This window comes from Pelodiscus sinensis, chromosome 6 (genome assembly GCF_049634645.1).
Source record: "Pelodiscus sinensis isolate JC-2024 chromosome 6, ASM4963464v1, whole genome shotgun sequence".
NCBI lineage: Eukaryota > Metazoa > Chordata > Testudines > Trionychidae > Pelodiscus > Pelodiscus sinensis.
This window is the reverse complement of record NC_134716.1, coordinates 105,222,479-105,250,070: the sequence shown is the minus strand read 5'-3', so window position 1 is coordinate 105,250,070 and position 27,592 is coordinate 105,222,479. Positions and strand designations below refer to the sequence as shown.

At 43.0% G+C, this 27,592-nt stretch overlaps 2 protein-coding genes across 5 annotated transcripts in view; one reads left to right on the top strand and one right to left on the bottom strand.

Annotated features, from left to right (window-relative positions):
- The window catches only part of NUP155 (nucleoporin 155), a 63,753-nt gene extending 37,918 nt beyond the window's left edge, over nucleotides 1–25,835 (bottom strand). Inside the window, exons 1-15 of one of the 3 annotated variants that reach the window (XM_006139464.4) lie at nucleotides 25,626–25,835; nucleotides 23,422–23,559; nucleotides 21,480–21,576; nucleotides 18,996–19,066; nucleotides 17,159–17,251; nucleotides 12,869–13,035; nucleotides 11,859–11,964; nucleotides 11,222–11,295; nucleotides 10,780–10,871; nucleotides 10,529–10,626; nucleotides 9,733–9,885; nucleotides 9,429–9,529; nucleotides 5,360–5,530; nucleotides 3,137–3,247; nucleotides 397–491 (exon numbers count right to left, since the gene is read on the bottom strand). In XM_006139464.4, the coding sequence (XP_006139526.1) occupies nucleotides 397–491; nucleotides 3,137–3,247; nucleotides 5,360–5,530; nucleotides 9,429–9,529; nucleotides 9,733–9,885; nucleotides 10,529–10,626; nucleotides 10,780–10,871; nucleotides 11,222–11,295; nucleotides 11,859–11,964; nucleotides 12,869–13,035; nucleotides 17,159–17,251; nucleotides 18,996–19,066; nucleotides 21,480–21,576; nucleotides 23,422–23,559; nucleotides 25,626–25,761 (1,703 nt within the window). In that variant the 5' untranslated portion in view covers nucleotides 25,762–25,835. Of the gene's footprint in view, nucleotides 1–396; nucleotides 492–3,136; nucleotides 3,248–5,359; nucleotides 5,531–9,428; nucleotides 9,530–9,732; nucleotides 9,886–10,528; nucleotides 10,627–10,779; nucleotides 10,872–11,221; nucleotides 11,296–11,858; nucleotides 11,965–12,868; nucleotides 13,036–17,158; nucleotides 17,252–18,995; nucleotides 19,067–21,454; nucleotides 21,577–23,421; nucleotides 23,560–24,944; nucleotides 24,965–25,625 lie in introns of those variants that run through there. The other 2 variants (XM_075932525.1, XM_025179671.2) reach the window with 2 other exon arrangements.
- Nucleotides 25,829–27,592, top strand: part of WDR70 (WD repeat domain 70) — a 265,120-nt gene continuing 263,356 nt past the window's right edge. The window contains exon 1 of one of the 2 annotated variants that reach the window (XM_006139468.4): nucleotides 25,829–25,982. In XM_006139468.4, coding sequence (XP_006139530.2) covers nucleotides 25,943–25,982 — 40 coding nt within the window. In that variant the 5' untranslated portion in view covers nucleotides 25,829–25,942. Of the gene's footprint in view, nucleotides 25,983–26,180; nucleotides 26,284–27,592 lie in introns of those variants that run through there. The other variant, XM_006139470.4, reaches the window with a different exon arrangement.

Below are 27,592 nucleotides of genomic sequence, written 5' to 3'. Positions count from 1 at the left end.
GGAACAACAGATAATTAGCAAATGAAATTACATACACAAATTAGATGTTCAAGTCTATATGTTTTTTCTTAACATTGAGTCATTTATATTTCTTAGGGTTTTTTTGTGAGGTGGGGTATGAGTTTTATGCAAAAGATACAACTTCTAAAACCGCCCAAAACAAACAAGTTTCATACTCACTTCTAAGTAAACAGACATGCACAATCAGGTGCATTTAAAATATATGTTCCATATTATTTTGCTATGAGTCTACACTAATTTTAAGACAATACTTATACAGAACTTAATAGTTCCTGCCTACTGTAAAACACAGCAAAAACATGCTTGTGTGTCTATATTGGCATTAGATTTTAAACATAAAATTGAAGGCAAAATCTAAAGATTAACTGAACTTACCTGAAAAATGCTCGGGTAGCCCAAGCAGACACTTCTCTATCACAAGCAGCAGTAGAACAGGCAAGAATAAGACAAGTGGCACAGGCCTGGTCCTCCTGTAGGAAATCATGCTTTCTATCAGACTGACAACAATTTGACTTTGGTGTTGAAAAGTCTGAAGGAGTTATATTAACCCATCACAAAATACTCAATACAATCTGTTTGTCTCAACAGTGAGGAGACTAAGGGCTGGTCTATGCTACACAGTTAGGTCAGCTTAAGTACACTGATTAGGCTGTGAAAAATGTCATGCCTTGTGTGATGTAGTTAAGCTGAACTAGGAATAATTCTGTCAACCTTGCTACCATCTCGTGGAGAGGTGGATCTCCTACAGTGATGGAAATACCTCTTCCATCACTGTAGTGAGTGCTGCTGTTGTGTTTCTAGTTTAGACATAACCTGAATCTTATCAGTTAAGCAAAAAAGAATAATGACAGTAAGAGATCGTGCTGTGACAGGTAAAGTGATCCATGAAAGCTTTCTATGCGCGTTGTTGATTCTTAGCATGTTAAATAAGGTAGCAGTAAATGAAATACAGGCAGTCCCCGGGTTACGTACAAGATAGGGACTGTAGGTTTGTTCTTAAGTTGAATCTGTATGTAAGTCGGAACTGGTGTCAGCCGCTGCTGAAACTCATCAGTTTCAACCGCGGCTGAATCTGGATGCCAGTTCTGACTTACATACAGATTCAACTTAAGAAACCCAGGCGTCCCCAAGTCAGCTGCTGCTGAAACTGATCAGCGGCTGATTCCAGGAAGCCTGGGGCAGAGCAACTCTGCCTCGGGCTTCCTGTAGTCAGCCGCTGGTCAGTTTCAGCAGCGGCTGACTTGGGGACGCCTGGGGCAGAGCAGCTGGGGTGCTGCTGGGTTGCTCCAGTAGCGTGGCTCCTTGGCGCTACTGGAGCAACCCAGCAGCACCTCAGCTGCTCTGCCCCAGGCGTCCTGATTCAGCCGCTGCTGAAACTGACCAGCAGCGGCTGAATCAGGATGCCTGGGGCGGATCAGCTGGGGTGCTGCCGGGTTGGTCCGGAGTGGCGCTGCGAGACCAACCCGGCATCCCCCAGCTGCTCTACCCCAGGGGTAGGCAAGAAAAGACTGGTCTGCTGGGGGGGGGGGCACTAGCTGCACACCCCCCCCCCCCCCCCAGCAGACCAGGGGGACAGGAGCAAAGCCGCGGAGCACGCCCGCAGCGGGCGTGCTCCAAGGCTTTCCTCCCCGTCTCCCTGCAGACCAGGGAGACGGAGGGCAAAGCCGCGGAGCACGCCCGCAGCGGGACAGCCCAAGCGCGCCCGGGCTGTCCCGCTGTGGGCGTGCTCCAAGGCTTTGCTCCCCGTCTCTCTGCAGACTAGGGAGACGGGGAGCAAAGCCTTGGAGCACGCCCGCAGCGGGACAGCCCAGGCGTGCCCGGGCTGTCCCGCTGCGGGCGTGCTCCAAGGCTTTGCTCCTGTCCCCCTGGTCTGCTGGGGGGGTCCAGCAAAGCCGCTGGACCCCCCCCCAGCAGACCAGGGAGACCGGGAGAAGCTTTTCTCGCCCCGGAGGACACGGGTGGTGACCCGCCGCCCGTGAGCTCCGGGGCGAGAAAAGCCCCGTTCGTAAGTGCGGATCCGATATAAGTCGGATCCGTGTATGTCAGGGACTGCCTGTATAAGGAAAATCTGTTTTATAAGTATAAGATATACTTGTATGGAAATATGAGTTTGTTCAGTTATATTTTTATCCTTCTTAACACTATATTATTTTAAATTATTACATTATTTATTAAAGGACTAAATATTAAATAAAAGTCACTTAAAAAAAATTGTTTTACCCCCTTCTCAAAGAAACAGCAGCAGAGATTGTTTTTATCACTAATATACTGTGATATATAAATTGTGATATATAAATTAAGAAAGAACTACATGTGTCAAATCACATTCAATGAAGAAGTTTCATTCTAGTTTGCTTCGTACCAATTTTAATAATAAAAAATAGAAGGTAGATGCTAAGTATTTGTAGCCACTGAAGCACATACAAAACTTTTCTGAAAGGGACTAGGACTGTGACATTGTTTTTCTTAAGATTAATAATTCTTCTAATAAGAGAACTACATTCCTCAGTCTTGTCACAATTTTGTGTTGGTCACTTATATGAAACAATTTTAAGGAAAACAATATTACCCACGTCTTTAGACGCCACAAAAATGATTACCTTTTCCTTGTACGTTATTTTTCTTATCCAACTGACAAAGCAGCATTATATTGGCCTATACACGGTAGTTACAGTTCTTGGCAAGACAGAATGTTTTTAGATGTTCAGATAAGAAAGGCTATAAGAAAGGCTACACAAGTACCTAGCTATACGATAGGTAAAATGAGAACTAATACTTTTTAAGCCTAAGAACGGCCATATTTACAATATAAACTATTCAAGGTATATGACTATATACCGAGGGCTTCTTTAATGGATGGTTATAACATAACAAGCTAGGTTGTAAATCCTCTGCATTCTAGCCTGCTGCTCATTGACTGCCATGTAAACCCCATCAAACTGCACCATGGAACCAGGTTCACATGACTGGTAGCAGGTTCACATGACTAGTCAGTGAGCAGATTACAGCACTGTAGATTTACAACTGTGTGGAGTTCACTTATTCTTCATATTGATGAAGTCCTAAGTCTATTCACTGAGGACTTGTTTTCTCCTGGCAAGTTAAAGATTCCCACCTGATGTAACTTGAAAAACCTTTCAATCTCCTCTCCATCACCTCCTACATTGCAAACTAGGAGATGTCGCAGTTGATCTACAGGTCTGAGTTTATGAAACATAAGGCTCCCCTAAATGAAAATAAAGAAATAGAAAGTTTGAAATAATGAGATCTGTATGTTTTGATTGGCAAACAAAAATGCAATAAACTCATCTAACACTCTGATGTCTCACTTCAATGTTAGTTCAAGGTATAGTGAGCGTTATCCCAACCCAACTCTGGTTTGCACAAAATCTATAGCTTAGGTTAAATGTTTTAAATTTGAAATAGCTGGTCCAGCAGGGGCTACAGGCTGAAGTTCTAGTACCCATGCTAGTAATGCTATGGGACTGCAGCTACATGCTACAGCTTTAGTTGCACAAGTTATCAACTCTACTAATCCAATCACTGTTTAGTTCAAGTGTTTTTTAGTGTGGTCACTCTCACCTGATCTAGGCTATTTCCTGTGTAATAACTTGAGCTAACTGTCAAGCAGTGAAGACAAGCCCTGAGTTACAATAACTAGGTCCCAATAACCTGTAAGCTTTTTATACCACTTTCATAGCACATACCTGTGCATTCTGTGATGGGTCCTGTAGTCTACCTTAACCAGCCTCACAAAACTACAACAGGACTTCAGGAAGCCTGCAATTAATTTTAGTACATTTCCTAGTTGCTAGATTAGAAGGCTGAATTATAGCTAAATTTTCCTCCCTATTGTAAAGAGCCATTACATTTTAATAACATTTAATGTCAACTATTTTTAAATGAAAGCCTTTAAATAAAAACCAAAATACTCAAGTTACCGTCTGCAATGGATTTCTTTTGTGAGAAGAGAAATGAAATTCCTTGTTCCATTAACAAATTCTTGCTCCTTTATCAAATCTTAAAATGTATACAGTTACCTTAGCAACCTGCATTTATTCCAATTTTACACATCAAAGCTATGTCTAGACACTGGCATGATTTTCTGCAAATGCTTTTAACGGAAAAGTTTTCCGTTAAAAGCATTTGCGGAAAAGAGTGTCTAGATTGGCAAGGACGCTTTTCCGCAAAAGCACTTTTTGCAGAAAAGCGTCCGTGCCAATCTAGATGCGATTTTGCACAAGAAAGCCTGGATCGCCATTTTCGCAATCGGGGCTTTTTTGCGCAAAACAATTCCGCGGTGTTTACACTGGCCCTCTTGCGCAAAAGCATTTGTGCAAGAGGGCTTTTGCCCGAACGGGAGCAGCATAGCATTTCCGCAAGAACACTGACAATTTTACATGAGATCGTCAGTGTTCTTGCGGAAATTCAAGCGACTAGTGTAGACAGCCGGCAAGTTTTTCCGCAAAAGCAACTGCTTTTGCAGAAAAACTTGACAGTCTAGACGCAGCACAAGGGTATATCTATGCTCGGAGCTGGGGGTTTGATTTAGGGATGTAAAATCCCATTTAATCAGTTAACTGGTTAAACATTATGTTTCACTGGTTAATGGCATGGCATGCAAACTGAGCTGGAGCAGCCCCCTACCATGGGTGGGGGCGGCTCTAGCTGGGGGCTGCTCCAGCCAGGCTGTACCATGGGTAGGCAGCGAGCTGCTTGAGGGCAGCTCCAGTCCAGCGGAGTCACTGGTTAACCGATAAGCATTACCCGATAAGGGTGATATTGGTTAACTGGTTAATCACTGACATCCTTAGTATGATTCTGAGCTTGAGCAGATATATTCGTGCTAGCTCTCATCAAGATGGCAAGCAAAAATAAGAGTGCAGCCACAGTAGCATGGTTAGTGGCAGCATGGGCGAGCTGCATTATACACAATTGGACCCCCATGGTATGCATTGGGGGTGGCCTAGCTACTGTGCTGTTCTTTGCATGCTCAACTTGAGTATGTCTACTCAAGGTAGAAATCATGTCCCCAGCACCAAATGTAGAAATTCCCTCATATTATTCTGAACTATTGGCCACTAGTTGATGTAAAACTAAGCAACTCCCCTGAAGTTAACAGAGAAATGTCAATTTATGTCAGAAGATAATCTGGCTCTGTGAACTTGAGTTGGTTTACAGAATTTACAAATGGATCCTTAATCTTTTTTCCCCTCTCCCTACCTTCCCTTGCCCAAATGTAGTCTCTGCAAACTCCATGCGCATGGCTAGCACTTTACAGCAATTTGAAGCGTTAAGCTGCTGCTTCTTCCTCTTCCAATCCCCAAACAAGACATACCTGAGCTGAGAGCAGAACAAATTTCTTCGGTGGTAGCATGTGCTGTTGTACAACAACAGGAGAATCAGTTATTGGAACAAGGTCTTTATTCAATGGTGTTATAATCTTTGGAACTTTCAATTCATCTATGGCAGAAAGAGCCCACGAATGTCCATCAACATGTGTGGTCATCTGAGTGAGAGAGGAACATTACCAAAAGTTTCAAACACGATGCACGTTTTGCACACCGATGGTGAGATCTAAATAACCAGTATTTTTAACATTATACAGCACCAAACAAAGTACTCTTAAGACAACAAGCCCACAAGAAAATAAAACATTAAAACAGGCACATGGATATATACTCACATCAAATTAAAAAAAAAAAAAATCGGCCAAACTACAGTAGAAGTTTTGTTATCCAGCACATTAGAGGAATGGAGGGGGGAGGGATCACAGTCAAATATTCTGGTTAATTAAGAGTTTGGAATGTGGGAGGGGGCTTCGGCAGGGGAATGAGGTGTGGGCTGGGGGTGCAGTCTTTGGAGTGGGACCAGGGATGAGGAGTGCAGGAGGGAGCTCCAAGCAGGAGCTGGGGGGTTTGGAGCATAGACTGGAACACCTATGGAAAAAAGAAAAAAAAAAAAAAAAAAAAACAGCAAAACAGTGGGTGCTTAGCACACACCAGTAGCCAGCTCCCCCACCCACTCCAGTGCTTTCTGTACACCAGAGGCCCTGACAATCAATTCTTTCCTCTTCCTCCCAGTGCCTGCTGCCTGCCCCAATCAGCGATTATGCAGTGTGCAGGAAGCTCTTGGAGGAAGGGGAGGAGTGGGGACTGGGCACACTGGGGGAGGGAGTGGGAAGAGGTGGGGTAGGGGTGAAGCCTGGGACAGAGCAGGGGGCTGAGCACCCCACAGGAAGCTGGCACTTATGGTTCCGAGTGTGGAAGGGGATGCAGAGTTTGGATGCAGGAGGGGGGTTGGAGTAGGAGGTTGTGGCATGAGAGGGGTTTTGGAGTGATAAATCAGGCAGTTCCTCCATAAGGGCAACATGTCCCTGCTGCTCCTAGAAAAAGGTGTGGCTAGGCAGCTTTGTGCACTGAGACTCCTGGCTAATGGAAGGTGCAGAGCCAATGCATAGGGCAGGGGCAGCACACAGAGCCCTTGTGGCCATTCCTTCACCTAGGACCAGCAGGGATATGTTGCTACTTCAGGGGAGCCACATAAAGGCAGGAAGGGAGCCTGCATGCCCTAGGCCTACCAGATTATAAATCAGATTTTCAATGAAGATTGGAAATAATGGTTTATAGAGCCTTCTAGTTGGTACAGTACTGGAAAACACAGCTTTTATTGTACTGCAAGCTCTTTGGGACAGTTCATTATTTGTATATATGACTACAATAATATGGTCCTATGGTGCTCCTAACAATACAAGCTGCAGAACTCCAAATGCACAAAAACTAAAAAATATCCAAGAATTGCAAATGAAACATGAGGATAAAAAATCTTCCAGTAACAGACTGGCAACAGTGATATAATTCAGGCCAAGGCATTTAGTAGGAAGGAAGTAGCGTAAGGTTATCTCCCACTTGCTTGATTTTATATCAGTCCTAAATCCAGTTTCTAACCTAGTCACCAAGGTGTTCCTTCAGTATGTGGTTGTTTTGTTTTGCTATTGAAAGGACTCCTCCAATATGTGGGGAATCCTCCCAAGCTGCTCTAGCAGCTCCTACACCTAGTCATATCATCAGTCCTGTACTTCAGAGGTCCTTCTAAATAACAAACTTCTGTGTACAGAGGAGTTATCTAAGCATTATTTATTTTCTTTCACATAAGTTCTGTGAAAAGAAACAGAAAGAGGAGACAACAGGGAGGAAAATGACAGGTGAATTAAGGAATGACAACAAAAAAAGAGGAAAACTGCAGTTCAGGTTTCAAATCTTAAGGAACAGACAGTGCCCTCCTCCAAACACTGCATGATTGGTGATTGCCCTAGCTAAAAGAGAGGGACCGTGGGAGGTGGGCGGAGAAGAAAGGATCTGAGGTTTCTAATATAAAATTACAGGCAGACTTCTTGAAGGAGTTTTAACGACAATCATGAAGTCAGCCAATAAGTCTACCTAAACGTGACTTAACACAGGAGACCGAAACTAGCCCTGCCCCTTCTTATTTAATAATCCTGTCTTTTGTAAGACTGGCCCTCAGCCCACCTTTGCTTCACCAATCATGCAACTCTTGACAGCTCAGTTGTCCACTTCAACAACAACAATCCTCATGCCTTCTTCCAAGCCACACCCTATTCACGGAATGCACTAGCTGAACTAATCCATAAGGCAACTATTCTCTCGACCTTCAAATCTCTCTTACAGACCCTCTCTTCACCTTTGACGACTACAAGAAATGGGCCAAATAATGGAATGATTGAGGGAAGTCTGGTGGAGCTGATGTACTTGTTTAAACAAACAAAAATAATGTATTATCTTCCCTGCCCTTCAAATGTTGCTCTTCTTAGAATATAATCACTTTGTGGCAGGACCATGCCTATGGACATATCACATCGCGGACACCATTTCCAAGGATTTATAATGGCCATGGTATGTCTTTCAATCCTACTTTGCATCAAACTTCGCTCTCTAGCTGGAGAGTATTAAAGTAGAAGCTTCCACTGAAAGACACCAGCTTCATTCACCAAACAGAAATACCTAGAATGAGACTGGTACTACAAAAAAGTACACAGAACATAAAAAAATACACTTGTAATAAGATAAGGGCCTGAAACAAAAGCCCAAGAAGCACAAAATGTGGCTAATATAAAGTAAAGCTAAGCTGTAAGTGAGAGGCAGGCCCCTGTTCACACAACGTGGGACAAACAGGGCTGAGAGTGTAAAACGCTAATTGGTAACAGGGCCCAGGTATAGAACAGTAATTGGTACTGGTCATAAGTTGAAAGCACATTCCCAAAGGATGGTAACCCCAGCTCTTTAAAAAAGACCTGAGTACCCACACTCGCCACAGATACCGACCCAGGTTCAAGAAAAGGTTTAAACTGATAGCTGATGAATAGAGACTTATTAGTTGAACAATGAAGTGCAGGGTGATGGGTGGTATCTAAGTAGCATCAGAAAGTGGCAACCTGACACATCAGGAGTGATGTGCAACTTGTTTGTACCTATATACAAAATGGTGTCTTGGGGGGATAGTCTTTGTCTAGTTGCTGGGGTAGTGGGACCTCCCACTGATTGATAGGAGTCCACTGTTACAGGCTACATACGCATAGTGGTTCGGTAGAGTCTACTGACAACTATTACTGGTTTTTGCTTAACAATACACCTAGCCGGACAACTTCGATCCTTATCTGATTTGTGGTCTTTGGGAGCTCTCTCAGAGTCTGCTATGTTGACTAATTGTGCAAGTCAATATGGCACTCATGAATGAGCACACAGACATGCAGCCCTTTGGTTATCAGTGACTGGGCAGAAGACCTGTCAGAACACTACAACAGTAAATCCTGACCTACAACACCACCATTAGACATCTCCATAAATATTTACCAAGTAACTAGTCACCTAAGGTCCTTCTAATCTACATAGCCCCATACAATAGTTCAAGATGCCCAAGTCAGAGCTGCTCCAGAGGTGCTGGTGCCAGAGGACAGGTGCCCCTTCCCTGGTCCACAGTGGGTAGTCCTTTCTCCTGGGGCAGCCTGTACCCCAAACCTCTTATTTCCAGCCTCAGCCCAGAGCCTGCACCCCCAGACAGACCCCTCACTAATATGCCAACCCTTTGTCCTAGACCTGAGCCCCTATCCCACATTCACTCAGCACCATGCGTGCTACACATTGTCTATGTGCAGAATGACTTTGGTTACGTGATACATCACCTCCATATTGGTGTTCATAACAAAAGTCATTCTGCACATAGACAAAAAAATAGAGGGAACACTGCTAATCACAAGAGTTTTTGTGTAAGTTACTTTTTCTATACATGAGTTTTAAAAGTTATTCATGGAGCCTATGATATTCAAATAATATTGTCCATGCCCTCTCAAACAAATTGATATTACTTAACAATATTAAAGTGTTTACTACCTGTGTTTCCATCATTGGTTTTTGGAAAGGGAAAGAATCATGATTGATACACCACAGGATATCATTATCCTCATTTTCAGAGGCAGCCATCAACAGGACACCTGATAAAATAATAAAATTAAGACGTTGTAGTAGAAGCAAAAACGTACACCGGCCCCACTGCTGCTACTTGACTTCAGTACAAGTCCACTCTTAATTCTCGCCCCCCCAAGTTTCCTACTGTAAAAAGCAATCATGGTGGCACTACTTGTTACAACAATCTTAAAAAGAATGATTCCTATTTAAGCTGCACTCCAATGCTTACCTTTGCTGTAAAGAGCTCTGTGTACCTTTGATGGCTTCTCCACATTAGAAGAAGCAGAAAATCCTGGAGGCAAGCGGATGTGAACCAATGTTAACATGGAGGGGCGAGCCATTGGATGCTTAAATGGTGATGTACTAAAATACATCCGTACACCTAAGCCAAAGTAAAAAGATGATCACTCTTAGACAATGGATTTTTTTGTAAATATAACTGGCTAACAGTCCCAACACATCTGATGCAAGGCTTAATTCAGAAGCTTATAAGAAATTCTGTTTAAAAACTATTACATTCCTTCTTGAAAATGATCCTTGTATCCAAGCCAAATGATTCTAATCCAGGTCTGCCATTAGTTTTCTGTGTAACGTTTGGCAAATCAATCTCCCCCTATTTTCCTACCATATAAGTAATTATATGGTCTGAAGTGCTTTGAATATCTAAAGCAGTGTTTTTCAAACTGTGCTCCGTGGAGCCCCAGGGCTCCACAAGACATCTCCAGGGGCTCTGCGAAGTTGACAAACTGGAAACATTGATAGGTACAACACATACAATCAGTGGACCGCTGGGGCGCCGCATAAATTTTTTTGCATGTAAAGGGCTCTGGAGCCCAAAAAGTTTGAGAACCACCGATCTAAAGCAATATACAAGAGATTTGTAACAGTATTATATCCATTATTATATAAATGTTCTAGCACATATGTAGGATAGACAACTTTGCAAAGAAATTTGTTTGTCAATTTTCCAAACCTAAGCAGGTCTTATTTACCAATAAGGGAAGGAGGCAATACTGATTTCTTACCAGCATGTGTGACTGCCAGCAACTGACAATCTATGGATTCCAAATTTTCAATCACCGCTATTTGAACAATAGGCTTAAAAACAGAGCGATCTATAGTCCTAAAAGAATAGAAAAGAGTTTACGTAACTGACATCATGCAATAAACAAATCAGAGAATACACACCACTTTTCAAAAGTTTGGTTAAACATTTAAAAAAAAAAAAAAACAGATCGACCACAGAAAGTATTTCACATCACACTCTTGATGTTACCTGGCAATGTTTCCAGCAGCAGAAACAATAGCATTCTGAGAAACAGAAGAAACTCTGGTCATTCCTTGACCATCTTGTCCCAGATCATAAACCTGTAATTTAATAACAGTTCGTTAGTTTCACAATATACATAACTCATGCAATAAATCAGAATACTTCTTTGGCCGCAAGCTCCCCTACATCAGAGGACTGAGGCAGTAGATCTTCCTCGTCTTCACTAGAAAGGATCGTGAGCACAATACAGAATATTTGAGCGGGGGGGGAGGGGGGGGGGGAGAAAGAAACAAATATAAGAAAATATCCTGGAGGAAATCTTTCCTATCCTGAGTGGCACACAACAAAACCTAATGCATAAATATAGGGTTTCTTTCAGAGGGGAAGGGTAAAAATAATGCAGTTGCATTAAAAACCTCCAAATAGGACACTGAAAGTATTCATGTACCTGTATCACTCCTTTTTCTGAACGGGTATATAGGATGTTGCGAGAATTGTCAATAGCAATTTGAACTATGGGATCTGCAATAAATAAATAAAAAACACATGCAAATAAAAATGGATTTGATGTAAAGTAGTTAATACAGTAAAATTGGTAGTACTCAAACTTTACAAGGCTAGATTTGCCAGACTAAATCACTTATTAGACTGAACCACTTATGAAAATATACTCATATATGGCATTTAATTTACAATAAACTCCTGCCCAAGAACAGATTTAAAAGTGACATCTGACTGAAGTACAATAGTACAGCAGACTATTACTATCTAATCTATCACATAAGAAACATTTTATATATTTGTATAACAATTCCAATTAAAAGTTTTGCCATACAGATTACAGTATTATCAATGCAGTATGTAAAATTACCAAAATTTTTACCACTAATAGGAACTTTAGCCATGGTGGGCAACATTTTCAAAATCTAATATGTAAATCCACATTTAGGCATCTAACTGCCAACCATTTGCTATTCTCATTGTCTTTAACTCAATTCATGAAAATATGAAAGTGTTGGCCTAAATGTTTTATTTATTTAATGTTAACTCATAAACATTTCAGTTACTGACACTTAATCACCTACCATCCTCTGAGAATGTGAACTGCAGCAATGAAGGAACAAGGAAAGAAAGAGAGCTCTTTGAATGATTGATCTTTCTACACCGTTGACTAAACCAGCCTGCCTCAGCCTACAATTAAAAACACAAAGGATAAAAATTAAGTTAGATAAACATGTGAATTCCTGCCTGACATACACTCTGTTTTCAAGGACCCAAATTTAAAGAGACACTTCCTATTGCAATGTAGATAAACAAAACAAACAAACTAAAAGTGGATTCAGGAACTTAGAAGCCCATGTATCTTAAAGCCATTTCTTGTGGTTTTCCACATTTTCCGCTTGGAGGGGAAGGCAAAGTTGAGTCAAGGACCCATCCAAACAAAGGAAACTGATTGGCTAATTGTTTCAGCTATTCCTTGAATATTTCTTAAAACTAAGATTTTCACTTCTTTAGGCAGAGATTGATTTTTACAAGACATACCTCAATGAGCCCTCAACTTGGCTGGGGTTTCCAGATGCTGATATAATGTAAATTAATAAAAATAATCAACAATTTATTGAGTTTATTATAATAAAAATAAATAGAAAGCCTATAAAATAATTCACCTCATGGTGTCCCTTTACAGAGAAAGGATGGGGTTCTGGTCTACAAATTGATTCAGTGAAGTAAAATTAAATTCATGACAGCATATCAAACCCCACTCCATCCAACTTCTTTCTAGGTTTCATCTGTCTTCAATAATCAGAACTGCTGCTCCTATTAAGGTAGTATGGAAGTTAGCGATAAGATGGCTGCTAACAGCAGTTCTGTAGAAGCTTTCAGAAAGGAGATCTCATGATGCATGTCCTTTGCTGAACAAATTTATTTTGATCTAGCATTTCTGTAATAAGAGCTCAGCGCTATCACTCAAATAAATTAAGGCAGGCAACAGAATTGTGGAAATGAAGAGACAAGAATGACAAGTATTAAAATCCCCAAAACACCAACCACATAACCAACATAAAAAATACCTATATATAGAAATTATATTCACCTGGTAAGCTACTTCATATAAACAGCCATCCTTTCCAGCCAAAAAGATACGCCCATTTTCAGTGGAAGTTATGGTCAGAAGATAGGTATTATCAGTAGGGAGTGAATAGAGAGGATCTGGAAGCAGTTGCATTCCACCAGACATGCTGTCATTGAGGGCTCCAGAACCTTAAATAAATAAACAAACAAAAAACTTCATATCTGTTGGGTTTGTTTGTTTAAATACTATGGTTTTGTGATTCGTACTATTGCTCTGTCTACACAGCTATTTTTAGATCTTTGAAGTGTCAGCTCAGATTGCCCATCACCTGCCCTAGGCTTCAGAGCCCAAGCCACAACTTCAAAGTGCTGGTTTACACAGCTATTTTTGGACAGCTCAGGTGAGTACCACTAGCTTGAGTTTGTCTACTACGTCTGGAAGGTTCACTCAAACTTGCTCCAAAATATTGTGTAGCTATAGCCTAGGACGCATTAGAAACTAGGGATGTTAAGGACTAGTCGGCTACTTGACAATCTAATAAACAAATGTTTATCAGACAGTCAGATGACTAGACAATTCCTCCCACCTTGCTGCCCCTATTATACAGAGGCACCAAAGGTGGAGGGGGAAGGAGAGAGGTACTTCAAAGCGACAGCACCGCACAGCTGAGCCGGGAATTAGGTGTGTGGCGCTGCTGTGCATGGAGCCCAGGGTCAGCTGGGAACTTCCCAGATGATCCCAATCTCCAGCACAGCATTTCCACAGAACCTAGGACCCCGGGTCTTGTGGGCTGGGGAGTCCCTGGTCTCCCGCTGGGGAGTCTTGTACATTTCAAAGGAGGAATGAAGAAATGCCTATCGACTAGTCAAGTTGTCGATGGATATTCCACCTTGACTACTCGACCAGTAAATTAACCATTAGTTAACATCCTTATTAGAAACTGAGGCAATTCACAGGCTGCTCCTCCCCCAATATAATAATATTTGATTAATGGGAAACTGCTAATAGTCAGAGGATATTTCCCTTAATTTTTGAGCTTTTATAGGTATAGAAGATTGTATCCCACGTGAAAAGGATGCTAGTGAGTTTTTTTACCGAAAGCAGAAAGCCAAGAATTTAGGAAAGGCTCCCCCCAGCATGCAGCTTAATATTTTTTTTAAATAAATTACAGTAAAACTCTGGTGGTCCAGCATCCAGTGGTCCGGTACGCCTGATGGTCCGGCACCAACTGCAACCCGGAAGTGCTCCGGCAGCTGCTTCAAGTTGTTAGAGTAATTGATTAACTGCAGCTGGATCCACAGCCGACACGCAGTTAATGTAACTTTCCTCTCTACTGCCGGGAGGAGGGGGGACAGGGGAAGGTAGGGGTCAGTGGGAGAGGGGGAGGAGGAGGGGGCGAGGGTGTGCCAAAGCAGCCGCATTCAGGACGTTCTGGTCAGTTACAGTCACTCCGGCTGGATCCACAGCCGACATGCAGTTAATGTAACTTTCCTCTCTACTGGGGGGGGGGGAGGCGGTGGGAACAGGTAGATCCGCAGGTGACAGGCTGCTGCTGAAACTCACAAGAGATCATCTCCCCTCCCTGTCCCTGCTGTTTTTACCAGTAGACCGATAGTCCAGGATCAAAAGATCCAGTGAGTGAGCTTGCGCAAAAAACCAGAGGCAGCAGTTGAACCTAGTGAACTGGAAGGCATTGAGTCAGTCTGCCATTAGCATTGTGACCCACTGGAGAGTGCTGTTTTGACTTTTGAATATTTTTGCCCATCAGAGTGTACATAGTGATGGAGTCAAAAGTGAATGAAGGTGCTAGTAGTAGTGGTAAGAAAACTTTAAAAAGGAAGCATATAACCCTGACACTGAACCAGAAATTAGAAATTATAAAGATGCTAGAAAGAGGCATAAATCGGAACGTTATCATGAGTAAATTTAACGTTGGATCTTCGACATCTATGACATAAAGAAACAGAAGGATAAATTGCGAGCATTTGTTGCTGAAAGTGAAGCACCTACTAAACGTACTGAGCTACGGCAAACTCTGAAAATGCCTAATATGGCACAGTTGGATGAAGCTTTGTTTAAGTGGTTTAGTGCAAAGCGTTCTGAAGGTAAGCAAAACAGTTTCACAGTCAAATGAACATTAGCGAATCATGTGTGTTTTCAGAAGGTTGGTTGCGTAATTTTAAGGATCGGCATGGGATCCGTAAATTAGATATCAGTGGTGAGCAAAAGTCTGGCAATCATGTAGCCGCTGAGGAGTATAGTGCTATTTTTGAGCAGTTGGTGGAGGAACACAGGTTGTCACCTTGTCAAATGTACAATGCTGATGAAACTGGGCTCTTATGGCATTGTTTGCCAAACTCTACTCTAGTTGGCGGTGGTGAAAAGGCTGCTCATGGCTTCAAAATGAAAAAAGACCGCATTACAGTTCTGGTATGCGCAAATGCATCTGGCATGCATAAACTTAAGCTTCTTGTCATAGGGAAGTACAAAAAACCAAGGGCATTTAAAACTCTTACGAGTTTGCCAGTGATTTATGAGGCACAGGGGAATGCTTGGATGACGTCAGAAATCTTTAAGGACTGGTTTTTTAATCATTTTGTGCTCGCAGTTAAGGAGCATTTTAGAAAGGAGGGTCTACCGGAGGATAGTAAAGCTGTTCTTTTGCTCGATAACTGTCGAGCACATCCGCACGCTTCAGAGCTTGTAAGTGGAAATATCTTCGCTACATATTTGCCACCAAACGTGATGTCTTTGATCCAACCGATGGATCAAGGTGTGATACAGAACTTTAAGTGTTTCTACAGGGGGACTTTTGTCCAAAAGTTGGTAAACTCAGACTGCAGTGTTTCTGAATTTCAATCTGATTTCAACCTTAAGGACGCTGTGTATGCGGCTGCATTGGCTTGGAAAGACGTAAAGAAGGTTACTGTACGAAAATGTTGGAGGAAACTTTGGCCTAGCATCATGTTTTGTGATGATTCTTCTGATGAAGAGGAATTTTGTGGATTTAATGTTAGGCCTAAGCACATTAGTAACATACAAGAAATAACTGAAAATGTCTCTGAGAAGAATGCTGTTGCAAAGCTCTCAGAAAATGACATTGAACAATGGCTTGCAATGGACAAAGACAAACCAGTTGTAGATATTTTGAGTGATGATACGATCATTGAAAGAGTTTTGAATCCATAAAAACCTCAAGAAGAAGAGGAAGTGATGGAGAGAGCAAAATATACCTGGCGAGAGACAACTGAATTTATTTCCAAATTTGTAGTATTTGCAGAGTCTTGCAGCCAATATAATGCAGCTGAAGTGATGAACCTTCATATTATTCTGAATAACTTTTATGCTAAGAAGTCACAGTCCTCTAAGCAACCTGATCTCAGGGATATGTTTGCAAGGGCACAGAAGAAAGTTCAGCCTTTTTCTTCACCACCACCACCACCACCACCACCACCACCACCACCACCACCACCAGAGCCTACTGTTGTTGACACTCCTATAGAAGCAGAGGAGGATATTGAAGAGGGGGATGATAACAGGGATGAAGCAGCACCGATTTCATCGGATGATGAGTAATTGTACAGCATGGCAAAATAAAGTTACAGATTTAAGTTTCAGGGGTTTGTTAAAATTTGCATTTTTTTAGTGTTTAAGTGAATAATTAACAGACTGTATATATATCAGCAGTGTATATATCCGCACACCCCCACCCCACCGACCCCTACCTTCCCCTGTCCCCCCTCCTTCCGGCAGTAGAGAGGAAAGTTACATTAACTGCGTGTCGGCTGTGGATCCAGCCGGAGTGACTGTAACGGACCAGAATGTCCTGAATGCGGCTGCTTTGGCACACCCTCGCCCCCTCCTCCTCCCCCTCTCCCACCGACCCCTACCTTCCCCTGCCCCCCCCCGCCCCCGGCAGTAGAGAGGAAAATTACATTAACTGCGTGTCGGCTGTGGATCCAGCCGGAGTGACTGTAACTGACCAGAACGTCTTGAATGCGGCTGCCTGCCTGTCACCGCCTCTCCTCTTCCACCGCTCGCAGGCTCTGCCTCCCTGCAGCAGGAGGGAGGGTTTGGCACACCCCCGCCCCCTCCCCCACTTCCCCTCCGATGAGACCCGCCCCTGCCAGAGTACCTCCTGATAGTCCGGCATTTCTGATAATCCGGCACCACCTGGGTCCCAAGGGTGCCGGATTATCGGAAGTCTACTGTACTAGGAATAAACTAATGTGTGGCAGTTAACTCACAACTGAGAATATTATCCTATGAATTTATATTTAATTGAGGGCACAAGGGGTTAGAATGAATTACCTGCTTGCAAATTAGCATAGCTGAGTCCTAGAATCACTATATCAACAGGAGTAGCCAGAACCAACAGATATCGCACATGAGGCTGGAAAATACCTAAGAAAAAAAGAAGAATAGTTAGAATCTATTTTAAGGCCAGTGCACCAGATTCATACTAAGATCAACATTCTTTCTGCACAAAAACCAGAAATTTACAATGGCCTGAGAGTTATTCATTTTGAAGGTCTGACAACCTGTGAAGTTCCAGAATTAGAAACTTATATACCAGTCAGATGCCCAGTTTTCCAATGCTATCTCTCATTCTCTTTCTGCTTTGACAAGTCATGAAAGACAGGCAGTCCCCGGGTTACATACAAGATAGGGACTGTAGGTTTGTTCTTAAGTTGAATCTGTATGTAAGTCGGAACTGGCATCCAGATTCAGCCGCAGCTGAAACTGATCAGTTTTAACCGCGGCTGAATCTGGACACCAGTTCTGACTTGCATACAGATTCAACTTAAGAACCCCAGGCATCCCCAAGTCAGCTGCTGCTGAAACTGATCAGCAGCTGATTTCAGGAAGCCCAGGGCAGAGCAACTCTGCCTCGGGCTTCCTGTAGTCAGCCGCTGGTCAGTTTCAGCAGCGGCTAGCTTGGGGACGCCTGGGGCAGAGCAGCTCGGGTGCTGCTGGGTTGGTCCAGTAGCGCCCCAGCTGCTCTGCCCCAGGCGTCCTGATTCAGCCACTGCTGAAACTGATCAGCAGCGGCTGAATCAGGACTCCTGGGGCAGAGTAGCTGGGGTGCTGCCGGGATGGTCCAGTAGCGCCATGGAGCGGTGCTGTGGGACCAACCGGCAGCGCCCCACCTGCTCTACCACAGGCCCTGGGCTTTGCTCCACATCTCCCTGGTCTACTGAGGGGGGCACTAGCTGCGTCCCCCCCAGCAGACCAGAGAGACGCGGAGCAAAGCAGTGGAGGACCCGGGCCGGACCCGCTGCGCTTCCAGATCAGCTGGAAGCGCCGCGGTCCGGCCCGGGTCCTGCACCGCTTTGCTCAGCATCTCCCTGCTCTGCAGACCAGGGAGACGCTGAGCAAAGCGGCGCAGGACCCGGGGCTGGACCCGCGGCCGCTTCCAGATCAGCTGGAAGCGCCGGGGTCAGGCCCCGGGTCCTGCACGGCTTTGTTCAGCGTCTCCCTGGTCTGCAGACCAGAGAGACGCTGAGCAAAGCGGCGCAGGACCCGGGGCCAGACCCGCGGCGCTTCCAGCTGATCTGGAAGCGGCCGCGGGTCCAGCCCCGGGTCCTGCGCCGCTTTGCTCCCCGTCTCCCTGGTCTGCTGGCTCCCGCAGCCGACCAGGGAGACGGGGAGCAGCTTTTCTCGCCCCGGAGGAGGCGGGCGGCGGGACCAGGCGTCCCACCGCTCCAGTCCTCCGGGGCGAGAAAATCGCCGTTCGTATCTGCGGATCCGACATAAGTCGGATCCGCGTAACTCGGGGACTGCCTGTACTGGATCTTAAAAATGATATTCTTATTACTATCTTCTTTTCACCTCCAACTTTGAGTCCCATCTGATGTAAGCAGCTGCGACCAAAAGAACTACTACATCTAGAAAACAGTATTCCAAGTCAGCTGAAAGAAAGGCAGAATTTACAGTTTTCAAATAGTATGAAACATTACATGCTGACTTACCAATAACTACAAGATTTCAAAGATGCATGACTTTAAATTCTGACTCATTACTTATGACTTGTACATCATTCGATAATGCCTCTAGTTTAGTAAAGAAAATTAATGAGTTTTCTAAAAAGCTTTTACAGTGTTCAGCAGACACAGAATTCTGGTCACTGTCACACATTTTTTGTTACCTGTCTTTGGCTTCACAAGACCCACAGCAAGAATAGTTTCACTAAGACCATCAAAATAAGCAAGGTCTCCCCTGTCAACAAGCGAGAAAAAATTACATCAGAGCACAAAATAAAATATTTACAACAATTATGTAATAATTACTAAATATGCAGAATCTGAAACTTTTAAATTATTTTGTTACTATGCAACAATTTGAACCAATCTCCTGCATTCTAAGGGTGAAAGCGAGACCATCAGACTTGAATCGACAGAAAAAAGTCATCAAAAGAGCTATGTAATTAATCTTCTATTTGGAATGAAGTATCCAAATGTGGTTTAAATTTCAAATTTGAAATCCAACAGTATTTTTTATTCTAAGTTCCTTATTCACATAGTCTATTTTGAGATCTAGTACACCCAAAGTTAGCCCAGATATAGGTCTACAGTAGAAAGGAATTCACTGCACTATTTACAACCAACTAATTTCACAAACCAATTAGAGAGTGAGTTTGCAGAACTGGAACAATTTTGACACCCTTACCCTTGAACAAAGACAGTAACTGGTTGGTGTATTAGCAGCCAATTTCTCCCATCTTTAACATCTGCATTTCCACATTAAAAACTATGTATGGGACACATCTAGCCCACTTAATTAGCCTCATTAACATGGGTCTTAAAATTGACAGGTGGTACTTCTGCTGTTACATATATCTCTTGGTTTCTGTCATTTCCACTCCAATTCATCTGATGAAATGGATTTTACCCATGAAATCTCACAAACCTACATATTTTGGTTAGTCTCTATAGTGCCACACGACTATTTGTTGTTTTTGAAGTTACAGACTAACACAGCTATCCCTCTGAGATTTTTGAAAAAGACAATTAACTTATCTTCATAATTTTATCATAATTCAGAGATCATAATACATTTAAATCAGAAAGCTCTGATCGATCTTTATTATTCTAAACTCACATTATAAACAAAAAAATAACTGATTGTGGTAACACAATTTCCTACTACGTATGTGTTAGCCAAGTTAATTGTATTATGAGCAGATGGAGTCTAATACAAAAACATTGTTCATAAAAATTATGAACTAAAGCTCAATACAGAAACACCAACAACTTTAGGAGAGTAAAGAAGTCTAATATTAAATATATGCATTTTCTTTTTCTACCTGTTATCCTCCATACATTTAAAAAAAAAAATCCAGAACCTCAAATGATTAAAGTACCTTAAAATAAGTACACTTCTGTACTAGGGATGTAAGTGTCTAGTCAACTATCCCATAAGCAAAAGCTTTTGCTTATGGGATAGTTGACTAGTGATGTGACTAGTCGCTTCGCCCCCCACTTGCTGCCTCTATCAGAGAGAGGCAACAAGGCGGGGCGGGGAGGGTAGTGGGGGAGAGCAGGAGCAGGTGCTCGCAGCACTGTCTCCATGGGAGGGCAGGGGAGATAGAGGCACAGTGGGAAACGGCATGAGTGGGATCTGAAGCAGTTTCTACTCACGCTGCTTCTGCTGCAATTCTGCTTTTGAAATGCAAACTCCCCGCTCCCCCACACTCCCTGCTTTTGAAATGTACAAGGCTCTTGGACATTCCAAAGGCTGAAGACTCGCAATCCCTGTGGGATTTCTGCTTTTGAAATGTACAAGAGCCTGACTGAGGCTCTTGTACATTTCAAAGGCTTAGGACAGGCATGTCCAAAGTCCGGCCCACGGGCCAATTGCGGCCCGTGTTCCGGTTTAATACGGCCCCACAGGTAATTTGGCAATATCTATCTTTTATGGCCCCCAACGAATCCATATGTATTGAGATGAATACAATGTAAAATCTCAGTTCATGTCAGTTGGTCTAAATCAGTTATAAATATATTTGGGGACAACATGTATACTTGGTGTTATGTTCCTGTTCATATTTTTTGAACTTAAAAGTTGACAGACAACCTTTATTACCAATAATATGTAATGTACTTTACAATGTTCCTGACATATTTCAGCTTCCTGGATTTTTTTTTCATCTGGCCTTCAGATATGAAAGGCAGAGTGATTTTACACCTGTTTAGATTTGTCATCCATGTGACGAAATGAAAAGTATGCCGTTTGCAATAAACTTTGCATAAAATAGTTAATTTGCATTTCATTTTAATGGTTCAAAGAATGTCAGGCAAAATGGTTGGCCCTCACGCATGTTCACTTCATCAAATCTGGCCCTCTTTGAAAAAAGTTTGGACACCCCTGGCTTAGGAGTTCCCCACTCCCTGTGGGTTTCCACTTTTGAACTGTAGCAAGAGCCCTATTAGGCTCTTGCTACAGTTCAAAGGCAGAGGTGCCTTTATAAACTAATTGAATAGTCAATGGAAATTGCATCAACTATTTGATTAGTTAATTAATCTAAATTTAACATCCCTAATCTGTGCTAAAACAAATCACTCCCCTTATAGCCATCAGTTAATTCAGATTTAAGACCATATATACCTTTAGAAATTTTTTCTCTACATACCCATCTTCATAATTCCACATAAAAATGTCACTGTCAATGGTCAGCCATGCCCTGCTGATATCTGGAAATACTCCCATCATACAATTACATTGCATATCTGAATTACAACAGATGTAAGGAATAATATACTCAGGCTAGCCAAGACAAAATCCCTATGTCACTATTTTAAAGTTGTAAGAATATGCACAGATACTAGTTAAAGAAGTTCTGTATGTGTGTAAAAGGCACATTTTGACAAATGTGAAAAAATAAACAAAAACTATCTTTACAAGAAATCAGATACAGATTTTAGGGGAAATTTCCTTGGTATTAACTGTGCACTTCCCAAAGCCATGATCTCATATTTTAGCTTTCTCTAGCCCTGCTTTGTTTGAAGATATTGAATATCAAACACATGAAACATAATACCAGTAATACCAATTGAAGTTCCTCTTATGCCATAAAAAGACTATGCTTCATGTTGTACAAACCAATAACTAATATTTATACAACTAACACTGCTGACGCTCGGGCAGAATCAAATGTTCAGTTGGTAAAAAGAAAAAAGGCACTACTTAGTATCCCTATTACCAGAGCTCGCCGAACCACGGCGAGCCCCGCTCGCCAGCTGCACTGTCCAGCGATCTGTGCATGCGCAGATCGCCAGAACCTGGCTCTTGTGGGTTACAATCTACTCGCCATGGGCGAGTAGATTGTATAATTTGTCGAGCCCTGCCTATTACTCACATGAGTATTAAAATTGAACACTCCATTAGAAGCGATAATTATTGTTTATCAAGGCCTACCTCCACCCTACCTATCATTTCTAATTCACAAACAAAAAGTAAAATACTGCTTCTGAGCAGAACAATGATGCCACAAATTTTTGCTTATTTCCATGCTGCAACTCATGTTTGAAAGTTCTATATAAATGTCTACAAAGCTTCTTCATTTTCCACCTTCAAAACCTTACAACTGTCCTTTGATGTGCTGGTGCCTACAAAACACTTGACAGCAGTTAGGCTATGTCTCCACAGCAGCTTTATTTCAGAAGAATGTCAGTTATTCTGAAATAATGTAGTGTGCATCTACACAGCAAGCACATTATTTTGAAATAAATGCAAAATAATGGGCTTCTTACTCCAACTTCTGTAAAACTCAATGTATCAGGAGTAAGGGAAGTCAGGGGAAGAGTGCTCTATTTTGAAATAACAGCTGTGTTGACAGTGCCAAAAGTCAAAATAAGCTATTGCGACTTAAACTATGCAATTAGCGTTGCTCAAGTTGCGTAGCTTATTTCGAGTGTAGCCCTGCTATGTAGATGTGCCTTTAGTGTGCTGAGACTGTTGCACATCACGCTAATACACTCACAACACACAATCTCACACAAACCAAAATCTGATACGGTGCCCCAGGTGAGCCAGAAGTATCCAGTGGGCTGCGGAATGGCCCTGGGCTTTGGCAAGATGTAGACCTCATGTGACAGCATGGAGCCAGAATTTAGCTGCCGGGTAAGCATCATGTGACATGCATGGCACAGAAGTAGGCAACATCCAAAAATATTTTAATGACTGGTATTCTATTTTTAACACTGCAATTAATCACAACTATTTTTAAATCTGACATGTTTTTTTAAATTGTTTGACAACCCTAAAAACACTTCGTTATTCCACTTGATGTTAAAAACATTTAAATTTTACCAGTAACTTATGAAGACCCCTTTAAATGTATTAAGATCATTATGATAATAATACCCAACTGGCATTGAGTATCAAAATTACACGTAGTTGCTGATTGCTGAAATAACTTTACCTCTTAAGAGTCCTATGGACTCCAATGACGGATAAGAATACATCCAGGGAAAGGTACTTGAAGAATCTTGGTCAAAATATTATGAAATAACAAACATTCATTTATAACATTATTATACACACAAAGAAATATGTGGTTTTTATTAGGATACGTCCAAATTGCTCCACTAGCTCAGGAGGAAGTGGGACTCTGCGGATTGAACTTATCTCTGGAAGATTGGGTATTGAGAGCAAACCAGGTCCTTGCAAAGGATAATCCATATCTGACATACCAGAAACTGTGGGACTACCTGCAATTAAAAAAAGGAAATACACTTTAAAATGTCATATGTAAAACAAGATATCAGCCAAAAAATAACACGTACATGATAATAGATTTCCCCTGCCCCAATATCTGAATTAGCAAGCATTCATATTTATTAAATCTAAATTAGACTAGTATAAATTCCTCTTAATTTTGGTGGATTATTTCAGATAAATGGACAAACTATAAAGTTCTCAAACCACAGCACTAAGAGTACAACAGCTCATTCAAAATATGTATAAAGCATTTTTAAATGAGTGACTTTTCACAATTTTAAAAGCAAGTCTTTAAAGCCTTATCTCGAATATAAACTTTATATAAATAAAACAAATACAACATTCACTGTACTCCTAAAATTGGTGGATTGGCTTTAAAAATCTAATAAATATGCTTATAGCACCTTCCATCCTAAAGGCTCTCAATAACTGTTCACATACTACAGTGGTATAATACAAGTGAAATACAGTCCCCTCTATTTATTATAAATACTCAAGTTTACATTTGAAATATTGTTTTTCCTGGCAACAAAAGGAAGTTAGGCTGAAGTCAACAAGAGTCTCTTTTGTGAGAAGAATCTTATCAGGCCAAGAAAAATGATTCTCTATTAAGCTTCGTAAACATGGTCTTGCTTTTCCTTTGGTTACCTATTTGACAGTTCACTAACTTCTGACATGTTTTCATTTTAAAATTGTTGTACATTAGTTTATGCTCTATGTTAGTGAAACAAGTTTTCAAAAAGTGTGTTCTTAAAGAGTAAAAAAGATGTGTATCATCTGCCTATGCACAAAAAGTGGAAAGATCATGGCCTTTTTTATTTGATTACCCTCTTTGGAGGCATTTACTCCTTTTTTTACTGGAATCAATCCCAGTGCCATTACTTACTATAGGATCATTTAAAAGTATTGATAGGGCTGTGTCAAGACTGGCAAGTTTTTCCGCAAAATCATCTGCTTTTGCGGAAAAACTTGTCAACTGTCTACACTGGCCGCTTGAATTTCCGCAAGATCACTGGCGATCTCATGTAAGATCGTCAGTGTTCTTGCGGAAATACTGTGCTGCTCCCGTTCGGGCAAAAGCCTTCTTGCGCAAATCATTTGCGCAAGAGGGCCAGTGTAGACAGCACAGTACTGTTTTGCGCAAAAAAGCCCCGATGGCTAAAATAGCGATCGGGGCTTTTTTGTGCAAAACCGTGTCTAGATTGGCGCGGACCCTTTTCCGCAAAAAGTGCTTTTGCGGAAAAGTGTCCATGCCAATCTAGATGCTCTTTTCCGAAAATGCTTTTAACGGAAAACTTTTCCATTAAAAGCATTTCTGGAAAATCATGCCAGTGTAGACGTAGCGAGAGTGTTTTAACTTAATTAATATACTGACCTCCTGACAAGGCAGAAATATAACTCATCAAAGGTAACTGAACTGAAACACAAAAGGAGGCAAATTCTCAACATACATGGAGAATATATGGGCAATCAACAAGGTAACTTTAAGGCAACCGTTCAGGAATTATTTGGCAATTTCTTAGTGTCAGTGCTATCCTTAATCACCTGTGGACAATAAAGAAGCTCATAGGATATATCTACAATGCAACAGAACACCCTACGTCAACTGACATCGGCTCATAGTGCTTGGGCTATAGCTACAGGGCTATAAAGGTGCAAGGCATATGCTGTTCAGGCTCTGGCTCAGACACCACGCAATGAGCGAGCCCAGGCAAAGCATTTCCACAACCATAATCTGAACGACTCCTCACAGGGGCTGGGGACCCTGGAGTTGCCAGTGCTCCACGCGCTGCCGGTCTGGCTAGGAGGTGTCTGCCCGTGGGGCGCTAGTGCCAGGAAGAAGGCAGCAGAGGCGCGCACAGGGGGAGGGCGCTGGCGCTCTGGCACGGCTGCCCCCAAGCAGATGCCCCCCCCCCGCCACGAAAAGGCCTAGGGGTAGCGCGCGGACACCGAGTCCCGAGGGGGATGAGCCGGGGGCGCCGACCCGTCCGTGGAGGGGAGGGGGAAGCGCTGGGCTGGGGACCAGAGCGGCGAGCGGGCCCGCAGGGCTCCTCACCGGGCGCCGGCACCGCCAGCAGCTCGGACAGGTCGGGGTAGCAGCGATCATCCTGGATCTGACGGTCGATGATGCGGCCCGCGTTCTCCAGCGCCTCCTGCAAGGCCGGGGTGGCCGGGCTCATGGCCACGGGCATCGCGAGTAGCGGCCTGAGACAGGGACAGGACCGCGCCAAACCCCAACAGCCAGCGCGGCGGAGCGTCTGACGCACTTCCGCCTCACGGACACTCACTTCCGGTGGGGGGGGGCGCCCCGCAGGCAAGGGTTAAGTTTAAATTGGTGGCCGCGGAGCCGAGTGGGCAGTCGAAGATCCGGCGATGGAAGCAGAGGAGGCCGGTGGGGCGGCCGAGGCGTCCTGTGAGTGGGGAAGGCGGAGGAGGACGCCCCGAGAGCCCAGGGCGGGGGGAGCAGGGCTCGGGAACTCTCATCCTCTTGGGTCGCGTTGTCCCCCGATGCCCACCTGCGCTTAGACCCCGCGACGGGCTCCCCCGCGGCGTCACTGGGCCTTCCTCCGCCCCGTGGCTCTCCCGCAGATGTGCCCCGGCTCTCAGCCGGAAGGCTGAGCTGTGCTCAACCGGGAGAGGTGTCAGGAGTCTGTGACAGGAGTCCGCAGTGTATTGTTCGTACCTGCTGAAGTACGCGGCTTGGAGGCTTTAAGGTGCGGCCACATGGCTGTTATTTCTATCGCTCGTGCTAGGAGATTGGAACCCTGTGGTGCCAGGCACTCTGCATACACACAACAAGACGTTTTCTTTAGCCTACTTTTCAGTACTCGTGCTAAGAGATGAGCAAGGGACTCTCATCCCTTGTGGTGTTTGTGAGCAAACTAAGGCACTGAGAAATTAATAAACTTGTCCATAGGCCCCTACGAAGTTCACGGCCATGACAAATTCATCCTGCGCTGTGAAATCTGTTCTTCTGTGTGTTCCCATCTTCCCTCTCTTCTCCTACATATTACATGTTTTTCATAGGAGAGACCAGTGTTCCTCAACTTGGTGGCCCTCGCACAAAAAGGAGTTGTTGTAAGGCAGTGTTCCTTAAACTTTTTGAGACCACAGAACGCTGAACAATAATATATATATTTTTTTAATGCGGAACACCTATGAACATTTTCTTCAAAAAAAATTGTTGTCAGACAGAAGAAGACAAAAACAAAGAAGAATTTGCAGCACACCTGTGAGTTGTTCACGGAACACCAGTGTTTTGCGGAACATAGTTTAAGAAACACTGCTGTAAGAGTTCACAATGTGTGGGGGGGGGGTGAGTTTAGAGTTTTGAGACTCTTATTTCTGCATGGCTTTCAGATCTGGGCTGCTGGAGAGCAGCAGCTGTGAGCAGCAGCCCATGAGTAAAGGTGGCACTACTATGCCATACTACTTTTAATTCTGTAATCCCATCTTCAGAGGTGGGTGTCAAGCAGCAGTGCAGAAAGGATGGTAGTATTTTACCATGCCATCCTTATCTCTCCAATGGGGCGCTTGGCCTGCAGCCACCGTTCTACAGCTGACAAGTTCTGAAGGCAGCGCAGCAGAAGTATGGGTAGCAGTGTTGTTGTTCTCCTTCCTCTTCCCCTCCCCCCTGCCTCATAATAACCTAGCGGACCTGTCTCTTCTTCCCCCACACGATTCCTTTGAGTCAGATTCCCTAAAATTACACAATTGTGAAAGTTCAGGTTTAAATAGTTGAAATAATAGTTTACTGCTTTTTAAAAACCTATGAAATTGACCAACTGGACCATACATCTGGTGGGGCCCTAAGTCATGCATGACGTCTGTGGCAGAGCTGGGAACTGATTTTACATTTCCTGAATCACAAGTTAATGCCTTTATTCCAAGACTATTCTTCCCTTAACTAGAAGATGATAAATGGGAAAAAGTTAACACAGGGCTATGAAACTGTGGGACTCTTATCAAAGGAATTATAATACATTAATTAAGACATAAGTAAGCTTTGAAAAATTCTAACTT